Raw genomic sequence first — 22,534 nt, forward strand, 5'->3', positions numbered from 1 at the left:
TGAGGTTAGCTTGCTTCCCTTCCTCATGCATGCAAGTTAAAGCAAAGTGTGCTGCTTATATACCACCCTATAACACTTAAAGCACTCTCTGCGTGGTTTACAATTTAATTATGCAGGCTACACCTTACCCTCCCTCGGAAAGATGGAAAGCCGAGTGACCCTTGAGCAGGCCACCTGGGACTGAACCTCAGTGGGTTGCAGCATTTTGGCTGCAATACTGCAGTTTAACCACTGTGCCATGAGGCTTCCTTGAATGCCTTAAGACACATGCACATGATATAATTTTAGAAAAAGTAGCAGGGTTAATCTGTATATTAGGCCAATACAAAAGAAAAATTTAAAAAAGAAAGACCCCTTCTCTCCTTTTCCTAGTGTCTGTCCCATCTTGTCCAAAGTTTTCCCCCTTATATAAAATTGTTTTTAATTATATTGTTATATTTTGTTGTAAGCCGCCTAGAGTGGTCTTAATTGACTAGATAGGCGGGATATTAAATAAATAAATAAATAAATAAATAAATAAATAAATAAATAAATAAATAAATAAATGTTCTTCCACCTTAAAGACTAACTGCTATATTTTAATGTGAGCTTTTGTGGACAAATCCACTTCCTCAGACATAAGAGTCAGACTACATGGCAATTTTTTATACATGGCCTCATATCAGAGACTGTATTTGGGCACATGTTGTTGACCCGGCAATGGCCTTTAAAACCCCTGTAGGCATTCAATTCCCATCCCAAGACACATTGTGCTGTAAAAAAAATGACAATATCTGGTGGCTAATTTAATCCCAGGCTATAGATAAAAAGCAGGAACAACATGGAAATAAATATCTCTAATTACCAATGAGGCTTGTAAGATGTCACTGGTTAATTAGTAAGGAAATATAGCTGGAATACAGCAGATACAACACATTTTACATTCAATAATGACTTAGGAAACCTTGGCTTATATTGAGTTCAGTGAGATGGGTTTTAACTAGAGATAAGGATATTGGTATCCGTAACGAATATCCCCATCTCTAGGTTTAACCATATGTATATATTTTATATAATCTGCCTCTCTGTATTCTTGTCCTATAATTTTTCTTCTTCAGAATGACAGCTTACAAATCTTGTGCAGAGTGTCCAGGGACATTAAAATGATTTGAAACAGCTCTCTGTGCGTTGCTTTCCTGATGTCCGCTTTGTGTCTATTAATTCTTTTATACATAGCTTGTCCTGTTTGTCCTATGTAGAGTGCAGATGGGCATTACGGTCAAATGATAGCATAGATAACAAAGCGAGAGGAACAGGGCAAAGTACCCATGATGTTGTGGGTGACATTGTTAGGTCCTGTAATTGTGTTGCGAGAATAAATGGGAAGAGGCGGGGTTCAGAGTTAGCATCTGGGTTTATAGCAGGATTTGGTCCCTATCTCTGTGTCAGCATTGTATAGCCCACTGTCATTGATTCTTTCTTCTCTCAGTCCCTGGGATGCAACCTATTCTTCTGTATGTCCCACATTTGCTGCCTTATGATGGGGCTGACACCGCTCAAGGTATAGCTGCTGCCAGTCAGAGCTAGCAATACTGAACTAAATCAACTAATGGTCTGACTTGGCATAAGGCAACTTTCAATGAATGTAAAACCATACAGAAAGGTCTTAACAGTGTTTGCAATGCAAATCATTTATAGGGCAAAAATGTTGGCAGTTCCCAGTTCTTTTAACATATCTTTAGAGAGCATATTTTATGTTATGATTATAATTATTATTGTTGCTAATTCTTATTTTATTTGTAGCACAAACTGACCTTGTCATCTTCATGCTATAGAAAGGGGCGGGCTGGGGGAGGGGCATGCTATTGTAATTCTGTCAAAAAAAATGAAGCACTTCAACCTGTGATTGACAGGTTGATTACAATAATGCTTATTATTAAACTCTTGGTGTGCTTGTATACGAAATGAGGGGATGTCAATGGTGATTAGCTATGTTTTTGCTAACTCCCAGTGCATTAACTTTTTAAGTTTGCACAGGCTGATAAACTAACGGGACACCCAGAGATGAGGGGGGAGGAGATGTGTCTTTTGCTTATTGTTAAAAAGTCAGGAAGGAAGATTTTAAATTAGCAGTCAAGAAGTCACTGAACTATGCATCAAGTAAGCTAAATACTTCATGTATGTGAGATGTGTATCACTGTGGCCATAAATATCACAAATGGGCTGACTTTTGAAATGACAACTCCCGTATCTTGCTAGCACGGACAATGATATTCTTGATTTGGGAGACATTCTGGAAGTTGCAGTCCAATATAGTCCAGCAGCTGTCAGTAGAGAGAAGGCTGATGCAAGGAATTCTGCATTGATATATGTTCATCCCCCTTCTTGAGGAATATCCACTTTGTCTACAGAACAGATTCTAAGCTGCCAAAATACCAGGCATCTGTTAGGTTCCTGACATCACCCCCCCTTTTTTTAGAAGACCTAGATGGTAGCAAAACCAGAAGATTTAGCAAACTATACATGAACTGCCAAATCGGCTTAATTCCATAGAGCACATTTAACTTTTAAAATAGATAAATTAACAAGTGGGAGAAAGAAAAAACAGAGAGAAGACAATACATAGAATAAAATCATAGGCCAGGCATGCTCATTAATTCAACTGCTGGCTAGCTCAGTGGTTTAGGTATCTGGCTTTGGAGCCAGAGGTTGGGTGTTTGATTCTTCACTGTGCCTCCCACATCAGGGACTGGACTCTATGATCCATACAGTCCCTTCCAGCTTTGCAGTTCTAAGATGATGATGATGATGATGTGTGCTGACTGTATGTTTTAAAAAATGCTTTGAATTGATGCTCATAGAATAGATGTTTATGCAAAACATTTTGGCGTTGTTAAAGCAGTGAAGATCTTCTGGCCGTTGAATGATGGCCCCTAAACGCTTACCTTGGAATGACTCTTTTTAACTTCAGTGACAGCTCCTAGGATCCAGCCGCAGATATGGTGGACCATAAACTCTGCAGGCACAATCCAAGAAACAGGAATTTCCCTTAGCTTTTAGGCACCTCAGTGGCTTAGATTGCGCCTGTTAGTCGGAAAAGACCATATTTTAAATAAAAAAAATCTCTCCCACAGTACTGCATCGTGCCTTATCCTAATTACTTCAAAAAACTCATTCTTTGATCAGCAAAGCTTTATCAGAAAGGCCAAACTCACTTCATTCAAGAGCTTTACATCCTCCCAGCTCCATGTTATAAATAATAAGTTTATAGATTTTGGGGGTTCATGTTTTTAAATAGCATATATTAAGAACACCACGAGCATTTAATACAGTGATGTTTAGAGGTATGCTAATGGCCACAAGAAAATGCTCAAACCTCCGTAATGCGCTTTAATCACCGGCTGGAGATGAAAAACCACCATGTGATTTTATACAGCATGGGCAGCTTCCAGGACTGCCTTACATGGAAACAGATCAATGACAAAATTGGTAGATACCGCAAAGCATTTGCAATAAAAGCTTTTTATGTATCTTGTTCAAAGCATGTAAGTGCCTTTTAGATCACTGATTGAACTGTAGACAGTATAAAGTGGAACCTTTTAATACTAAAATAAATTTCCAGAGTAAAAATTCCATTATAGGGAAAAGTGTTTTTGCTGCAGTGGGATAGATAATAATTCTTTCACACATAATGGGATTCATGAAATGTTTGATGATAAACAGAAGTCCTTTGTACTGCCATAGCAAGGCTGAACTGCTTGTAAGGGCCTGCAGAACATATTACTACGGGGTGTGTGATTTTCCTTAAGAAGGTGGTTACAAAAAAATGCTTAATGACAGGACAGGTAGAAGTTAAAAAGCATTGTCATCAACACAAATTCTGGGGTAGGGGGAAGGTATAAGGCAGCACTACAAATTTGACAAGAGCTTCCAACCCCTTTAATTTGTAATGTTTTTATTAGCTTCAAAAATTTCTCAAAGCTGCAAATTTTTGAAAGCTTCCTAATTGGATTTCTTGAAGGAAGTCATTGTTGGGCCTCTAAGTATCACAAAGCCGGCTATTTTGGGACCTTGAGCTAAAGTAATATTTTACACGTACATGATAACTACTACAGTGTTCCCATTGATACATGTGCGAGAAAGCAATAATGGAACTAGCAAGTTGGAAAATGTATGAGGGATAGCCCATATACAAACTTAGTCAGTATGCACCACCAGTGGACTGCAGCAGAAAGCTTACCGCTGCTGACATGGGCTGCTTGTTGAAATTCAAAGTACCAATGCATGAAACAAGTAACCTGTGTCAGTGCTGGAAGAGGTGGGAATGGCAGAGAGCTGGCTAGGCGATGGTCAGCATCCTTCCCCCTTCTTGTCTTCTCCAGTAAGCAGTTTTTTGTATGGAGCTTGCTACACTCACACAAACTGCTTCCTCCTCCACCTCTGTGGATAAGGATCTCCTCTATAAAATCTATATTTCGGACTCGCTTCAAGCAGAAAATATACTGACTGATGTGCAGGCAGGATTTAGACCAGGAAAGTCTACCTTGGACTTTATCCTACAACACCTAGCTCATAGATACTCCTCCCCCAAGGAGAATTGTATTTTTATTTATGTTTTTTGATGTGTTTTAACCTATGTAAGCCGCCCCGAGTACACACTGTCTAGAGGGGTGGGGTAAAAATTGAATGAATGAATGAATGAATGAATGAATGAATGAATGAATGAATGAATGAATGAATGAATCAATCAATCAATCAATCAATCAATCAATCAATCAATCAATAAGGAGGCGCCTTGTATGCAGCCTTTATTGATTTTAAGTCTGCCTTCAATCTTATCCCAAGAAATAAACTTTGGGCCAAATTTAAATCTACGAACATAGAGAGACGACTGCTTCTGCTAATGAGACGACTGTATAAAATACCCACCTGAGAGTCCTCTGTAATTCAGCTGGAATTCTATCCAATCCAATCCCAGTTTTCAATGGGGCCAAGCAGGGTTGTATACTGGTGCCCACCTTGTTTAACTTCTATATTAAAAACATAGTCGGGGATTTCTCTAAGCCTGAATTTCACCCCCCAAGCTGCACTTACGGCGTGTATCAATGCTGCTTTATGCACACAATGCGGTTCTGCTCTCATTAACATGTGTGGGACTGAGAAGACTCTTGAGGGAGCTTTCTTCTTACTGTAATCGAGAGCAGTTAGTAATTAATTACCAGAAGACCAAAGTTCTCGTGGTCAGTAGAAGAGTAAAGCACAATTGGACTGTCAATGGTCATCCCATGGAGCAGGTTTCCAGCTACAAATATTTGGGCATAATGTTTTACGCCTCGGGTTCCTGCCCCCCCCACATAAAGCATGCAGCACTGAATGCTCATAAAAGTGCAGCGGCATTAACAAGATTTTTTCACACCAAAGGGGGTCACCATATCCCCTCAGCCATTCAGGTTTTCAAGGCTAAAGTTGTTGCTCAAATGCTCTACGGGTGCCAATTGTTTGCTTTATCTGACCTACATCCACTTGAGGTAGTTCAAGCCAAAATTTTGCAATCTATTTTGACTGTATCCCCCTGTACACCCAATGTAGCCCTTCGTTTGGAGGCTGGCCTAATCGCCATAAGAGCACGCACCAACGTCCACATGTTTAATTTCTGGCTAAAGCTTCTCTTCAGCAGATCTAAAATGCAGGGACATGACTGATCTCAGGTACCAACAGATATGACCAGATATCTCCAGTTTTGGAACATTTCCATTGGTTCCCCGTTAGTTTCCATGCTAGTCCCCACTTATAAAGTCCTAAATGGTTTAGGACCTTGATACCTGTTAGAACGTCTTTCCTACAAAACAGCAACCTGCCCCACCCACTCTTCTTCGCAGTCCAGGACATTAAAAACAAACATCAAAACTCAGGCTTGTTCAGTTGTGGCCTCACACCTCTGGAATAAACTTCCAGGAGAAGATTGGCAGGCACCGTCTTTTGAAATTTTTAGGAAGTTAGTAAAAATGGAACTGTTGGAAGGTGCCTTTTATTAATTAACGTGCCTGTGGTATCCAATATCATCTTAAATTGTTTATTTATCTGAAGGTCTGTTAGTTATTCAGTGGTTTTATTAATCGGTTGTTTATTGATTTGTATTTCTATATTTCTTTGTATTTCTTTTGTTTGTATGCTTTGCTGTAAATCACCCAGAGAGTGCATTGCACTATGGGGTGGTATACAAGTTTGAATGAATGAATGAATGAATGAATGAATGAATGAATGAATGAATCTGGCACAAGCTTCATGGACTGTTTCCTCAGATGTATCTGAAGTAAGGGGATACAGGTCATGAAAACTCAAGCTAAATAAAACTAATTAGTCTTTGAGGTTCCACAGTGTTCACACGGACTAACATAGCTTGGAGGTTTGCTAGTAGCTATTCCTTTTTAAGAGCCATAAGATCAGCATCACCCCACTGAACTCTGCCAATATAAATGCCACATATTCCAACACTACTTTCTATCTCCTTTTCCCCACACTCCTCCAATCAAATGCCCAGCAGCTGTTACTGTTAATTCTCCATCCTGAGTGCCCACACAACTCTGTGGAAATAAATGGGAAAAGGATTGCCAGGAATGCCTACAGACATGGAGAGTATCAATCCCGAAAAACCACCAGAAGGAATAAGAATCCCACCACTGAGAAGTGCCAAGGATCTTTTCAAATCTATAGCGATTCTTCTTCGACAGATGAGTGCTCTCTTCTCAGATTAGTCAGGTGAATCTCTGCCATCATTGTTTGGCCCAGCCTGTTCTGCTTCTCAAATCCAGCACTATCATATTTTAGGTTTTTTGGTGGGCAAGTGTGTTTGGCCTGTAACATCCAGCATGCTCCTCCACTGGCTTTACTGGCTGGGGATGATGGGTTAGAGTTCAATAACATTGGATGGGGGATAAGTTCATCCCCCAGAAAGGAACTTTGTCGTAAAGACTAGAAGAGGGAATAGTAAAGCATAAACTAGTTATATGCAACACCAGTTTTGTCACCTCCCTTTAGAACAGGGGTCTCAAACATGTGGCCCGGGGGCCATTTGTGGCCCGCCAGACGATAGTTTGTGGCCCCCGCCTTGCCTGCCTTCCTGAAGCACCCACGTGTCCTCTGCTGTCAAGAGTCAAAAAAAGCCTTGCCTCGCTCACCGGCTCTCTCCCAAGAGAGCGCCTCTTGCACCCTCTATCCAGAATAGCAACCTGCCAGCCAGCCCACCTGTCTGCTGGCTGGCAGGCTGCAGTTCTGGATGGAAGGTGCAAGAGGCGCTGTCTTGGGGGAGAGCCGGCGAGTGAGGTGCATTGCCGGCCCTTTCCCCTGAGCCACTGCCGAGCGGTGCCTGAGAGTAGAGCTCACTCCCGGCCCATCCTCGAAAAGCACCTCCAAGCCACCAACAGCAACTGCTGCCGCCTCTTCCAGGGAAGCAGCTCTCGGGCTCTCTTTCTCTCTCGGCACCCCCAGCATCAGCCAGGCCAGCGGCCGCCTCGGCACCCAGTGGTGCTTCCTCCTCCTCCTCCTCTTTGTCCTGCTTCAGCCGCTTCGGCTCTGGAGGCTGCCTGGACTTGCCTCACAAAGTTTGCTCTCCTGTCGTGGAGGGGGTAGCTGGTGCTGCTGCTGAGTGTGCCTTTTTTGAGGGGGGGGGGCTCAGAGGAAGGTTGCCAGACCGCCGTGTGTGTGTGTTTGAGGGCTCACACACCCCTCCTTCTCCTCAGAGCCCCAGCCGGGCTAAGGAAACTCCTGGGCGGCTTCCTTGGGCTCTTGCTCTGCTTGTCGGAAAATCTGATGTGGCCCAGCCTCAGCTAGACTCTGCCTCCAGTGCCCCCCCAGGTAAATTGAGTTTGAGACTCCTGCTTTAGAATGGTCTCCTAAAGGATAGAGATTCCTCTATCCAGTCAGGCTTTAATCATTCATTTCTGTATCTGCTAGGGATGTACCATTCATTTTGAGGGGTTTTGGATTACAAATCCCAAAATTCTCCATTCTGGGAGTCCCAATTGACACCTAAAGACACTTAAATGTGGCTCACCTGGGAGAAAAGCCTAAACTGTAGGGCTTCATGGCCTAATATAGGTTCAGCTTCTTGTTGAAAAAGGAAACTGCCCCAGAGCTTGCTGGGAGCTTCTTTTTTGCAACAGAAAGCTAGGCTGCAAAAGCTTCCAGTTTAGGCCTTTCTCCCAGGTGAGCCACAGTTAGTTGTCTGGTGGGACTCCAAGAATAGAGAATTCTCAGATTTGTGATTTTTTTTTTAAAAAAAAAAACCCCACAAATGGCACATCCCTAGTAGTGCGACACCTGGCACTGCTTTCCCTGGCTTCCTGCTTGGTTATTCAATTTCTGATAGTTTGTTTCATTCTGCTCAGTACACTGATTAGCAAGCCCCTACTCTTACCTTTGCCACTATGGGAGGAAGTACATAAAATTTTCCTGAGCACATCAGTGGTACAGGAACACACAACTCCTTAATTGGCAGCGTTGGCCAAAGTCACAGCTTTCTGTGACTGAAGGCCATTTATTTCATGGCCAAATCAATTTTGCAGCACACAGAGGGGAGCAACAGCTTCTTGAAGCTGCTGAAGGATTGTGATCCTGTAAAAAAAAGGTCTGCACAATGACAGCAGATTGGTTTAACCACAGTGGACATCTCAGGGATTTCTCTTCTGAGAATGAAGCTTTTGAGGTGGAAGTTCACAGGTACAAATCTGACAGCAGTGCTCACACCTGCTTGGAACTAACCTTCAGGAAAAGAAAACCAGACAGACAGGTTTATGAACATAAAGCACAGGTCTGATAGATATGCCGATACAGAAAATAAGTGGGTGCATGGAAACAAGTGATATTAAAGGTTTGGAATACCTTCCATTTGGCACTCCACCACTTTCACAGAAAGGCACAATAATTTTCCACAGGGATAAAGTCATCATATCCTTTAGTCACTAAGTGTCACTAGGCTTACTTCATCTTGGGGGAGGCAAGAATTTCCTGTTTCTTTTGCAACCTATCAACCTTCCACCAATATACCAGGTACCATGTTGTTCTAGATGGATCACCATTTGGGCTTCCTGTCCCCACTTAGTATTTTTTTCAGAATAAATCTGAAAAACATCACCTCTCCCACACATACCAAAAGCCCATACACTTTCATCAGCTGTAGGAAAAAAAATCTGTTTTAATGCTAAAACTGTCTTTTCCACACATCTCAAATTACACGATTGCCCTGTTTTCTTTCTTGCTATTTTTCATTAACGTTGCATGTAGATTGAAAAAAGTCCTAGAAAACTCGCCAATTCTTTTGCAGCTTTTTGGTTGGTCCTAGCAATTGCGGCCATTACGGTATTTTATAAGAAGAGCAATTCAATTTAAAGCTTTATTTCTGGCTTTTCCACTACATCATTATTTATCTTTCTAGAGTCATTTTTTCCCTCATGTTCACACTTCATGTAAAAAGTAACTAGGTGGCTTGTTTTTGCTCCATAGCAGAGAACCTGCAGTTAGTGATGAGTGCTAGCTTGCTGTAGCTTGTTTCAGTTTTTGTCAGGCTGTGCCAAAATGTAGGTTTGTTAAAACGCCATTGCAGTTGGTTTTGTAAACTTCACTGAATTATTTTATTGTAGTGTACCTTGAGATAATTTCCAGTTTAAGGCAATTTTAATATGGGTTTTGGAATACGTGAGATATTTGAGAATTGACAATTTACCATTGTCACCCCAGCGAACTTCGACAGCCACATTGAAATTTGAACCCAGATCTCCTGAATCGTGAAATTCAATGCCATATCCACTACACTCACCAGCTCTCCACTCAAGGATTTATTTATTTAATATTTATATTCCAGCTTTCTGTCAACAAAGGTGCTCTGCTCTTCAGAGAAATCCTAACATTACTTCTCAAATAACTGCTTGCATAAAACCAGAATAATTATCACTGTTCATTAAAAAGAAGAAAAAAACATTTAATTACACCACTATGAAAAACCGGTGGTTTTTATTTTAAAATATTTAATGCAATCACTGTTTTTCATAAAATTCTCACAGTTAAAAACTCAACAGTTAGGGAGGGAAACAAATGACTGGTTTGAGAGGGCTACACAGTACTAATTTGGCCACTAAATCCCCATGCAAAAATCTTCCTTCCACAATCCCAAACACATACTCAATCCTAATACAATATTTCAGCGTAGCTTGCTCTTTTTCCCAGTAACCAAACAGCATAGGTGCCAGCACCAACCAGCCCATCTCCAGAGAATTCCTACCCAAACCTTTTTGGCTCCCTATCAGAGGCTGGTCTTTTTTTATGGGTAACTAAGATTGTTTTATTTTGGTTCTGTTTCAGTATATGTAATAACTGGGATCAAACCAATTTTCTTTCCATTTCCAATTTCCCAATATCATTCAGTGGCTTAATCAGACAGAGATTGGGAAATTAACGCTTCCTCTGCTCCTCCATGACGGGGAGAGGAAAGAAGGATTTTTTTTTTTAAAAAGAGCCAATTAGGGCAGCACTAATGTGCAGTAACTGAAGTCTACTCTGGGCAGCTAACAGCAATCCAAATAATAACAGTATAAAATAAAACAACAGCATTAATACGATTCAAGACAGCAAGAAATAAATTAGGTAATGACAGGATGGAAGGCCTGCCTAAAGAGCCAGGTCTTGAGTTTGCTCTTAAAAACACTCAGCAAAAGAGCCAGAGGGTAGGCTGTTCCAGAGGCGAGGGGTCACTGCTGAGAAATCCCAATATCTTGTTCTTTCTCTCTGGGCTCCCTCAGCATTAGGCCCCTCAGCTGCCCATCCTGGCTTTAGATTTTTTTTGTAAATGAAAAGTTCCTCTCAGAAGGAAGATTTTTTCTTTTTCTTTAAAGGGAGCCAGGCCTAATAGGGTCATGTGGACGCAAGCATCACATATTTTGAGATATATGCCATGTGGATGCAAACATCACACCAATCTGTACAGCCCACCTCTATGTAACCTTAAGTGACCCTATTTAGCCTGATCCAGCCTACTCCAATTCAGTTGCCCAGTGAAGCCCTCGGCTGAATGTGGGAACAAAGAAAAAGAATATTCCAGAATTTTAAAAACCTATCAAAACATTGATGCAAGTATTTCTCTTCACCCTACAATGTGCAGAATGCCAGAGAAAATGCAAGAGAACATATACACATAGTGACCTCAGCTGAGCCCCAGTGTTGGGAGTATTTAGAGGAGAAATACTCAGTATTTCTAATTCAGTATTTCTTCCCATGTTTTTTTCAAAGACAATGCACATGCTTAAATAGATGAAACTTTCCAATGAAAACAATGGGAGTTCTCCGTAGAATGTAAAGAAGGCCAGTTAACTGAATTTGTTTTTTTTAATTAGAAAATTAGACCCCGCTTTTATTTATATAAAAAATTTAAGGTGGTTGAATTGTTAGATGTGAATTATTAACTCAGATTTGGTTCTAAACACTGATTAAATACTAATTCTAGCCATAGAGAAATAATAATAATAGTTATTCTAAGAATATTCTCAGAGCTGCAGAGTGGGAAGGGACCATCTGGATCTTGTCCAGTCTGTCAGGGAATTGTACTCTTAACATCTGGCTACACACCTAAATCACTGGGCTATCCAGCAGAAGTAATAGTCTTCTACTCAAGTTGGTGCCATCCAAATATATCAAGTGTGAGGCCGCTATAAGCTTTCTCTTGCTGTTTGTCTCCACCATCGTGTTTATTCTCATTCTGGACATGGGAAGCCAAAGATGTTGTCTTGCATTCAATCCAACATCCAAGGATTTTACAGCCTAGATCCTCTCCCACATCTTTCATTCTATCTTTCCAGAGGCAGATGTGTTACTTTGTTCCAGCATAACAGATACTAGAAATAAAAACAAATGTACTGTACAGTAATATCTTAAACTCTGTTTTCAGTGTGATTTTTCTTCAGACACATGATTCCACATGCTGAGAATCAGATTATATACCAAACACCATGCTGAATTAAATCTATCAAGTTTTTATGGTGACAGAACCTTTTTTGTTTGTTTCTGCTTTAGAAAGATCTTTTCAATCTAAATGCTGTGGTTACTCCCAGACCTCCCTCTTCATCCTTTATTTCTTAGAATGTGTTTTAAATTTCAGATTCTAAATACTAGAAGGCCTGTTAGCTATCTTATAATTTGCTCTGACAGCTTTTCTAATTATTGTTGTTGTTGTTGTTGTTTAGTTGTTAAGTCTTATCCGACTCTTCGTGACCCCATGGACCAGAGCTCGCCAGGCCCTCCTGTCTTCCATTGCCTTCTGGAGTTGGGTCAAATTCATGTTGGTTGCTTCAATGACACTGTCCATCCATCTCATCCCCTTCTCCTCTTGCCTTCGTACTTTCCCAACATAGGGGTCTTTTCCAGGGAGTCTTCTCATGAGATGGCCAAAGTAATGGAGCCTCAGCTTTAGGATCTGTCCTTCCAGTGAGCAGTCAGGGTTGATTTCTTTCAGAATTGATAGGTTTGTTCTACTTGCAGTCCACAGGACTCTCAAGAGTCTCCTCCAGCTTCACAATTCAAAAGCATTAATTCTTTGGTGGTCAGCCTTCTTTATGGTCCAGCTGTCACTTCCATACATCGCTACTTGAAAAATCATGGCTTTGACTTTGCGGACCTTTGTCGGCAAGGTGATATCTCTGCTTTTCAAGATGCTATCTAGGCTTGTCATTGCTTTCCTCCCAAGAAGCAGGCGTCTTTTAATTTTGTGGCTGCTGTCACCATCTGCAGATCATGCAGGCCAAGAAGGTAAAATCTGTAACTGCCTCCATATCTTCCCCTTCTATTTGCCAGGAGGTGATGGGGGCCAGTGACCATAATTTTAGTTTTTTAGATTATACTTGGCTAGCCCAGTAGTTTTTCCTACTTTCTTCAGTTTAAGCTTGAATTTGCTGTAAGACGCTGATGAGGAGAGCCACAATCAGCTCCGGATCTTGTTTCCAACAATAGGCTTTAATTATTTTATATAAATAAACGAACTAAATTGTAAAAAAAAAAAAATCCAAAACAAAACCAAGTGGTGCTTAGGGAAAGTGTGTAAAACAGCCCAACCAAGCGAATACCCTCTTTGGCTTGCTAACTATTCATTGGCCAAGCACCAAAACCCCGCCTCCCTCGTTTCCCTCCCAAACCCCACAGCCGCGCTCGCACAACGGGCTTCCGTCCCGCCCGCCTCCTGACGGCTTTTGTACGTAGGGAACCGGAAGTCCTCTTTGCGCGGCAACTCCGAACTTCCGCCTTGCCGTTTCCGGCGCGGCGAGAGCGGTTTTTCGATCCTGTCAAAGGCAACTTTTACCGCGCGAGTAACGGCAGCCTTTTGGGACGGGTTTCAAGCGGAAGCCGCCCTTTCCCGCTTCGGGTTTCTCTTGCCCTCGGCCCGGTTTCTTCGGCAGGCGACTCCTCGAGGTATGAACCCGGAAGCGGTTCCCGCTCGTCCTTGCTTTGGTTTCTCTCTGCCCCCCCCCTCAGCTCCACATTGCCGCCCTTTCCACCCGTCCTGTGTTGGAGGCAACTCTCGCCGTCCCCCCCCTCCTCCCTGATTTCGTCCCTCTTTCTCTCTCTTTTTTTAACCGCCCCCTCAGGTGGGAAAGCCTTAATTACCGTTTCTTTGGTTCCAGACTTCGTCGTTATTGTCGTTTCTTAAAGAAGTGAAATAACTGAAATACTTATTAGACTCTACTTGGTGTTCTCGCTTGGTGTTTGGGACTACAAAGCATATCAGCCCCAGCCAGCATGGAAAACAGTTCAAAAGGATGGGGGATGTGTATTTCAAAACATCTGGAGGAGGACCTTTGCATTGCCTTGTTCAGTCATAGTCCTCTCTTATCGTCTGCTCCCTGCCTTTCAGATCCTGTGAACTGTAACTGCTGTCAGCCTCAGGCAGGGTGACAAATGGCTAGTTATCCTTTGAGGTGTAGGATCTGGAGAGTTTTGGGATGAGGGAAGTTATGAATGGGAAGTCTCCAAAAACAACTTGCATTGGCTTCTCAAACAACTATTTGAAATGAGGTTTTTTTTTGAGGTGCTGAGGAAGTGGCATTTTCCTCTGACTAGTGAGTCATCTTGGGGGAGAAAAAATCACATATGCCATCCTAATAAAATCTCCATTTGAAATTTTACAGTGCTAGCCTACCTGTTAAAAGGGAGCAAGCTTGCCAAAATAAGTAATAGTTTGTAGTGGATTACAACACCACCCAATGAGGAAGGACATCAGCTGCTGAGTCATTCTGTGTTCTCTCTCACCAGAACACCTATATTGAAAATAAATTAAAAGTATGTACATTTTAGGTTTTCTTGCTGAAAATGGACACATGCAGGAGGAAACGGCTGCTTAGGAAAAGTCAGAGTAATTGCAAATGCAGTGACACTCATTCGTATTCTGATTCTGTCCAGCTAGATTATTGTGAGGTACAGTGACCATTTTTGGAAAGTACTCAGAATACAGTAGCCCAAATGTTGTCTGGTGAGAGTCATTCCAAACCCATGGCTACAGTGTTAGTCATCCTGCTTTGGGGTGGCCAAGATGCTTTTGAGGTTTTAAAGGTTGCATTGGTAAGAACTGTCACTTTTAATGTGAATCTTCTGGGACTTTCTCTTTGAACAATTAAAGTTCAACTGCCCAGCTCTTCCTGATGCCTAGAATGTGGCCATTGATTTTACTAGTAGTAGCTTTTGATTTTAATAGCATCTAAGTTGTGGAACTCCCTCAAAGAAATCTGCTTGTAGATCCCATTGCTGGCCTTCTGGCATGCTGATAAAACAAGACTTTTCAAAAAAGATTGTGGAATGATTCACAGTTGTCTACTGTTATTATTAATGCCTGCTTTTCTACTCTTTATTAATTACATGGCGTTTAACTGTGTCATTATAAGCTGCTCTGAATGTTTTACAAAAAGACAGATATTTTAATAAAATAGTAAGATTTGCAATTCTCAGGCATTCAGATTGAGTCTTCTTTAGTGTAATACTGGAAAATGTTGAGGGCAGTGCCAAAAGCACAGATTTATTGTCCTTCATGTGTATGTTCTTTGTGTGTGAAGAATGTCATCATGAAGGGCTATAGTTGCTAATTATGCACTGCCATGTCTAATTCCCTTGCATGTGTCTTTTTCACATTCATCTTTGTCAGGTTTCCAAAGGCACGTCTGGTAGTTACTGTGTGGATCTGTTTCTTAAGATAAGAATGAAATATTCTTGCTTATGGAGAATACATGTTGTTAAAAGGATTATGATGGTTCTAGCCACCATATACATATGGCTCATGACTGGCTTCCATGTTATTTTTCCCGCAGTAATAGAGACTTCATCTTAAAATTATTAGCAAGATTTTTGTTACTGACACTATTGACTGATCACAGTTCTGCTCCTCAGTCCTGTTACTTTCTAAAAGCTTGATGTTTGTACTTCTGCCTTTTACTCAAATGGACAGTGTATAGTGGTAGTTAAATTATAAAAATTATATCATTTCCCTGAACATAAGACCTACCCTGAAAATGAGCCCTAGTATGATTTTTCAGGATGCTTGTAATATAAGCCCTACCCCAAAAATAAACCCCAGTCAAGTGAAACCCCACCCTCCACCATTGTGCAGCAACCAGAAGAAGATGACATGACTGTAAAATAAAACATGCCCTGAAAATAAGCCCTAATGCGTATTTTGGAACAAAAATTAATATAAGACCCCGTCTTATTTTCGGGGAAACACGGTAGCATAGTCCCCCTTTAGTATGACTTGCTTTTGGTAGAACATTTGATTCTGGAATGTGTGTTCAAGGAGGAAATTTTGGGTAGTACACCGTTATAGCAGGCAGGAAATATCCTTAGGTGATAGGGTTAAACAGATAGAAATATCATTTTGCCCCCAAAAGTTGTCTGAGTTATGGAGGAGTAGTTAATTTTTGAAGCCAAATGCAGCAAACTAATTACAAGTACAGTGGTGCCTCGCTTAGCGATTGCCTCGTTTAATGATGCATTCGCTTAGCGATGAGGTTTTAGGAGCGATCTTGCGCTCCATTTAGCGATGTTTCCAATGGGGGAATTTCGCATAGCAATGTTCGGGACCTTGCTTCGCTTAACGATGACAGTTTAGGTCCCCCTGTTTCGCTTAGCAATGTTTTTGACAGCTCCTTTTTTGCTATTTTTAAAAGGTGTTAAATTGTTTAAAAAGGGATTAGAGTGCTTGAAATTGTTAGTGCACTTAATAAACCCTTTGTTAACCAAATTTGGCTTCGTTCTGACTCTTTTTGAACTTTTGGTGATTTTTTTCCTCCCCCATTGAAATGCATTGAAAACGTTTCAATGCATTCCAATGGGGGAACCGCGTTTTGCTTAGCGATGTTTCCTATGACGATTTTCACTTAAGGACGGCAATCCGTTCCCATTGGAACGGATTATCCGGTTTTCAATGCATCTCTATGGGAAAACGCGTTTCGCTTAGCAATGTTTTCCCATAGCGATGAATTTTTTTGGCACCAGTTAAAATCGTTAAGCGAGGCACCACTGTAATTGACAAGGTACGATAGTATATCCCAGTCACATTCCTGATTGCCTAATGGAAATGTGTCCTGGCACCTCATCAGTTAGCCATAATTAGCCACAACTAACCATAGTGTGTTACACATACCTTATGTGACCACCAGTAGGATTCTATCCATTGAGATTTTCATTGTTTCTTTTCTCAAGGAGAACTAAATGGAAAGGTGAAAATGGAACATAATGGTCTTGCTGGGTCATAAAATGTAATCGGGGACGAATTCAGTTAAAGCATTTTGGGTGGACACCATTTGAAGGCTGAAATCCTGTTCTCCGAGTTATGCCACATAAGACTAATTATGTTATTAACTGCTGTGATTTTTTTGGAAATAAGAAAAATTCAGATTTCTCACCCATAGGCAGATGCTCCTATGAAATCCCTTTCATTTTGGGAGCCACAGGACTAGGGAAGTCTTTAATTACTGAAAATTATCACCACTGTTATCCCGAAGGCTTTCCAACAATGAAATGGATTTGAAAGGGATTTCACGGCAGTGTCAGGACCTCCAAAGAGGGAAATAATTGGAAATGTTTTATTTCCGAAAGGCTTCCACAGTTGAGGGCATTATCAGCCTTGCATGGCATAACTTACAGAACGCTATTTCAGCCCAAATTTAGACGTGCTCATGGGTAGGGCTGTGAAAAACCTAGGCATTCAGACAGGTTGTGTAGAAGTGAATCAGTACAATGGTGCCCCGCAAGACAAATGTAATTTGTTCCGCGAGAATTGCTGCCTTGTGAAAAAAAATTATTCGTCTTGCGAGGCATCGGTCTGGGGGGGGGAACTGTCTTGCGAAGCATGGCCATAGAAGAAACTGTCTTGTGAGGCACCATAGAATCATCTTGCAGGTTTTTCATCCTGCGAGGCATTCGTCTTGCGAGGCACCACTGTACTGTGAAATGTATTCTGCCCTTTCAGATGCTCTGCTTGGCGCAAGGACCTTAGTGATAATGTTGGTATCTTGCTAGCAGGTGCAACAGCATCCTAACCAAAAGCATGGAACAGGAGTACAGTATATGGCACTAAGGTGTTGTTTTGTAGCTGATATATTGGTAGAAGGCATACATCCTAAAAGGCCTTATAAATACATAAATACATTGAACATGTTTGTAAATCACAATAATGTATTGTCTTCTTTAAAGTGGGTTGGTCATCAAAAGCTTAATCTACAACGGTGTCTCGACTTACGAACTTAGTTGGTTCCGGAACTCCAGTCGTAATTCGAAATGGTCGTAAGTTGAAGCACCATTTCCCATAGGAAATGCATTGAAATGCAAATAATCCGTTCTGGCAAAAGGAAAAAAATCACAAAAAACCCACTGCAAGACCCATCAGAAATGCGATTAATCTGTTCCGGCCGAAGGAAGGAGGGAGGAAAAGCAAACATACCATGCAAGACCCATCAGAAATGCAAAAAAAGCAAAGCAGAAAGCAGACTGTGCAAGACCCTTTCGAAATTAACAAGAATAAAGGGAGGCCATTGTAAAGAGAGGATATATTGTGTTCAGTCTTCCCTAGTAAGAGTTGAAAAGAAAAGTCAAAGACACCAGCATTTTCTGCCATTCCACATATAGTCATGGCCAAAAATATTGGCACCCTTGCAATTCTTTCAGAAAATGCAGCTCTTCTCTCAGAAAATTGTTCTTTATAATCTGAAGCATTTTTGTTGCATTTCATCTGTAAAGCAAAAAATGGCTCCATCTGAGATTCATTTTTGGGGCAGTGGTCTTGTCCTAGAAGAAAAAAGTCAGCAGGATGGCATGCATACTAGCAAAGTTGTGGAACTGGAATGTGATACAGTGGTGCCTTGCAAGACAATTTTAATTCATTCCACCGAAATCGCTATCTTGTGAAAACATCATCTTGCGAAACGCAGTTCCCCTTAGGAATGCATTGAAATCTATTTAATGCGTTCCAATGGGGGGAAAATCACTGTCTTGCAAAAATCATCCATAGAAAATATTGTCAACGTGCAGTTCCCCATAGGAATGCATTGAAATCTACCATATTGGGGGAAAGCAACCCCCTCACCTGCCCTGCCTTTGGAAATGCAGTGGGTCTCAGACAGCCTTCCCCCTCTTTCTCTCTCCAGCAGCAAAGAAAGAAGATGAAAGAAGTCAAAGCAGCCCCCTGGCTCCTGATCATGGTGACCCCTTTTGCCTTGATCCTTTGCCACTGGAGGGAAAAAGAGAGAGAATGCAATACAAGGCATCACCAGGACTTGCTGCCTTTGCAATAGGTCCTGATGAGGGGAAAAGAGATGAAAAGGATTCTAGAAAGACCAGGGAAAGCACAAATGCAATGCCCCACTACCACAAATTATGCAGTTGAGTTCCCCACATTTGGGGAAATCACAGGGATCAGCACACCTGAAGTGCAATGGATGAGCCTCACCCTGGGAAAACCACTTTCATGACCATGGTATTTCCCCTGCAAGGTATGAGTTGGAGTGGCCCTTGCACCTCCTACCCCCTTCTGTGCACTAGAGGATTGTAGGAGGAACACCTAGCCCCTGATGGGGGTCCTGTGACACCCCCCAAAACACTGAGGAGCTCTCATGGCCTCTGGCAGGACTGGGGCTGTGCAGCCCTGTTCTGAGCGGGAGGTGCAGCCAGGGGTCACCATGCCTTGGGGGGCAGGGCACAGAAGGGGGAGTTCCCCAAATGTGGGGAACTCAACTGCATAATTTGTGGTAATGGGGGATTGCATTTGTCATTTCCCTGGTGTTTTCAGAATCTCTTTACCCTTTGGTCCTCAGCTGTTTTCACCATCCCTGCTGGCTTTCCAGGAGGCAGATCCTAGACAGCCAGCAGCATATACTCCCCCCCCCATTTATTTGGGATAAAAAGTGGGTCTTATATAATTAATGTGTTCCATGGGGGGGGAACCATCTTGTGAAGCACAGACCAAAACATTGTCTTGTAAAAATCGTCCATAGAAAACATCATCTTGCAAAGTGCCACAGCAATCGCAAAAACCTATCGTTTTGCGGATTAATTGTTCTGCGAGGCAATCGTCTTGCGAGGCACCACTGTATTTATTTTGCTGTGATTTCTATATGGGGAGGTTATGTTAAAGAATGGGAAGTGGTATTATGCATATTGAATGACTAAAAGCAGGGGACACTGTGAAGTAAATGGCATGCTATGGGCCTCCTATGTGTGATTTTGTTTTGTCTTGTTTAGCAAATATGCCTAATGTGAAGAAGACAGCTAGAAAAAGGGGTCCTCCAAAGCGGAAGCTTGCCGAAGAATTCCCTCCTGGAGAAGTCTTCACCGACCTATTAAAGAAAGAATGGAAACTTGGCCAAGTTATAGGCAAAGGTGGCTTTGGCTGCTTGTACCTTGGTAAGATTGATTCAGAAACCAGTGAAATCCTCAGCCATGTATAGGTTGGGGGTCTGTTTTGTTTTGTGAGAGGAACTTGTTGTATGGCTTCAGTTAGTAATAAACTTCCCTTCTGATTACACAGCAGATAAAAATGGTACTGGGAAGAACCTAGAAAGCAGATTGAACTACAGTCTCCCTTAGCAGACCACCCTTTATTTGTTAGTTTACCTCAACTGGCACTTATTTGTTTCAGTACGTTCACTCAGAGACTCTGGTGTGAATAAGAATAAAAGGTTTCATTTTACTCACAGTTTTTTTATATATATATATATATATATATATATATAAATATTTTGCAGAAATGTTAACTTGCTACATTACTGAGCTTAACTGCTTAATTTACTTCTAACTGACTGGTTACATTACAGATAAAACATTTCACTCTGTCTTCAGACTCTGTAACTCATGCAGACAGAACACTAATTGAACCTTGAATGGAAAAAGATGGAGAAAAGAACTGTGAGGTAGAGAGGGGAACGGTTGGCTGCTACTGACTGAGGTTTTGGATGGGAAGAACCTTTCTGGATTGGGGTTGCTGACTTGATTGACAGCAACCCCAATCCAGAAAGGTTCTTCCCATCCAAAACCTCTTAAAGGCACCGTATGAGACTGCAGCATATGCAACATGATTCACAGCTTTTTTTAGCAAGAAAAAAAAATCTTCACTTTAAGGCATGGGAACAACGTATAGGCATAACTTTTATCCTGAATTCAGTTGAATATATTAATCCTGCACCCAAAATTCAAATACGTTGTTTCACTGTTCTGTTTAGAAACATTCTGCTTTTCTCGGCTCTGCTAAATTTCTAGTGTTAATCCTGACTGCATATATTACTTCCATGCTACTTAGAGCTTATACTCCCACCTTTGCTGGACTTTCATTATCCAGTGAAAATGGATGAAGAACTTCTGCTACACTTTCAGGTTTCTTATGAAGACTGCAGTAGTTTTGTGGGTAAAGGGATAATTACTTTGTACACAAAAGACAGCCAGCTAATCTCTTGCTTCTGTTTCTTTAGCATTTCCAGAAAGGCTGATTCACTCAGCAGCTAAATGTCCGGTAGTTAAAGTCTTTTTAAAGAATGCTTCTGGGAATTAGTATGGTCCCAAATGTCATTGCATAAGGAAAAATATAACTGTTATCTGTGGACCTAATTACTGCTTGTATTCTCCCAATGGCCAAATTATCCAGCCAACTCACCAATTTTTCTGCCTATGGAATGTTTAGATCAGCTTTATTTGGAACTATAGGTGAAAACAATAATTTTAAAAAAGTATAAAAAGGCAAAAATGTGGTGGCACCTTAAAGACTAACTTTATTTTTTAATGTGAGCTTTTGTAGACAAGTCCACTTCATCAGACAAAGTACCTAGGTGGCTGCTCTTGGAGTAGAGTGTTGGAAAAGGTAGACCCTGCAGAAAAGCAGTTATTGTGGTTCTTTCATTCATAGATGTTTGAACATAGATGGATGTTGATTGAAATAAGTCACGCTAGACTAATCTTATCCCTTCCTTTGATAGAGTTGCAAGCTAGGTAGAGGAGGAGAATGATATGGATCTGATGCACCTTTATTTCAGGGAGTTCCTTTGCAGTATTTTTGTGGCCAACCTGGTGTAATGCGGGATAGACAATACTACTGTTAAGTAGTAGCTGGTTGACAGGTCATACTGAAAGAGAGCTCACCAACACTTCGTTGCTCTCCTGTAGAGAAATGACACAGCCTATTCCATGGCCAGATGTTGCTCCCAATACTGTGTATACAAATAACTCAGAGGAGGATATGGAGGGGATGCTTACCAAATTTGCAGACAATGCTGGGGACGAGAAGTTAATACTTCAGAAGCAGAATCAGGAGGCATTGTGACTTTAACAGATGCTGAAACTGGGCCAAATGAACAGTTTCAACAGGGAAAATAAGGTCCTACACAACAATCCCACTAAGTTGTGCTGCTGCACGTGTGCAACTCTGCCTGCCTCCATGCAGCTTTCATTTCCCCTTTGGTTCGAGTCGCGATTGAACCCTGCTCACACAGAGAAGTCACATGCAAGAGAGAGGAAGATCCCTCTCTAGCAGGGCAGAAAATTAGAAGGTGCCTTGGTCTTACATTTAGGTAGGAAAGATAGATACAGATGTATAGGATGGATAACAGCAGGCTTGGCAATTGTAGGTATGAAAAGATAGGGGTTTTATACAGGATCACAGGCCAAACAGGAATCAACAGCATGATGCAGCAGGAAAAAAGTGTTGTTGTTGTTTAGTCATTAACTCGTGTCCGAATCTTCATGACCCCATGGACTAGAGCATGCCAGGCCCTCCTGTCTTCTACTGCCTCCCAGAGTTGGGTCAAATTCATGTTGGTAGCTTCGATGACACTGTCCAACCATACCATCCTCTGTCGTCCCCTTCTCCTCTTGCCTTTGTACTTTCCCAACATAGGGGTTTTTTCCAGGGAGTGTTCTCTTCTCATGGAATGGCCACAGTATTGGAGCCTCACCTTCAGGATCTGTCCTTCGAGTGAGGACTCAGCGTTGATTTCCTTCAAAACGGATAGGTTTGATCTCCTTGCAGTATAGGGGACTCTCAAGAGTC

General features: G+C 41.6%; 1 protein-coding gene and 1 non-coding gene across 3 annotated transcripts in view; one reads left to right on the forward strand and one right to left on the reverse strand.

Annotated features, from left to right (window-relative positions):
* The first annotated feature begins 13,230 nt into the window (after positions 1–13,230).
* The window catches only part of VRK1 (VRK serine/threonine kinase 1), a 52,527-nt gene continuing 43,223 nt past the window's right edge, over positions 13,231–22,534 (forward strand). Inside the window, exons 1-2 of one of the 2 annotated variants that reach the window (XM_020797953.3) lie at positions 13,231–13,428; positions 19,741–19,902. In XM_020797953.3, the coding sequence (XP_020653612.3) occupies positions 19,746–19,902 (157 nt within the window). In that variant the 5' untranslated portion in view covers positions 13,231–13,428; positions 19,741–19,745. The remainder of the gene's footprint in view (positions 13,429–19,740; positions 19,903–22,534) is intronic. The other variant, XM_020797956.3, reaches the window with a different exon arrangement.
* Positions 18,837–19,000, reverse strand: LOC140703652 (U1 spliceosomal RNA). The gene has a single exon (XR_012082954.1). It is a non-coding gene; the product is annotated as a U1 spliceosomal RNA (small nuclear RNA).

This window comes from Pogona vitticeps, chromosome 1 (assembly GCF_051106095.1).
Source record: "Pogona vitticeps strain Pit_001003342236 chromosome 1, PviZW2.1, whole genome shotgun sequence".
Classification (NCBI taxonomy): domain Eukaryota; kingdom Metazoa; phylum Chordata; class Lepidosauria; order Squamata; family Agamidae; genus Pogona; species Pogona vitticeps.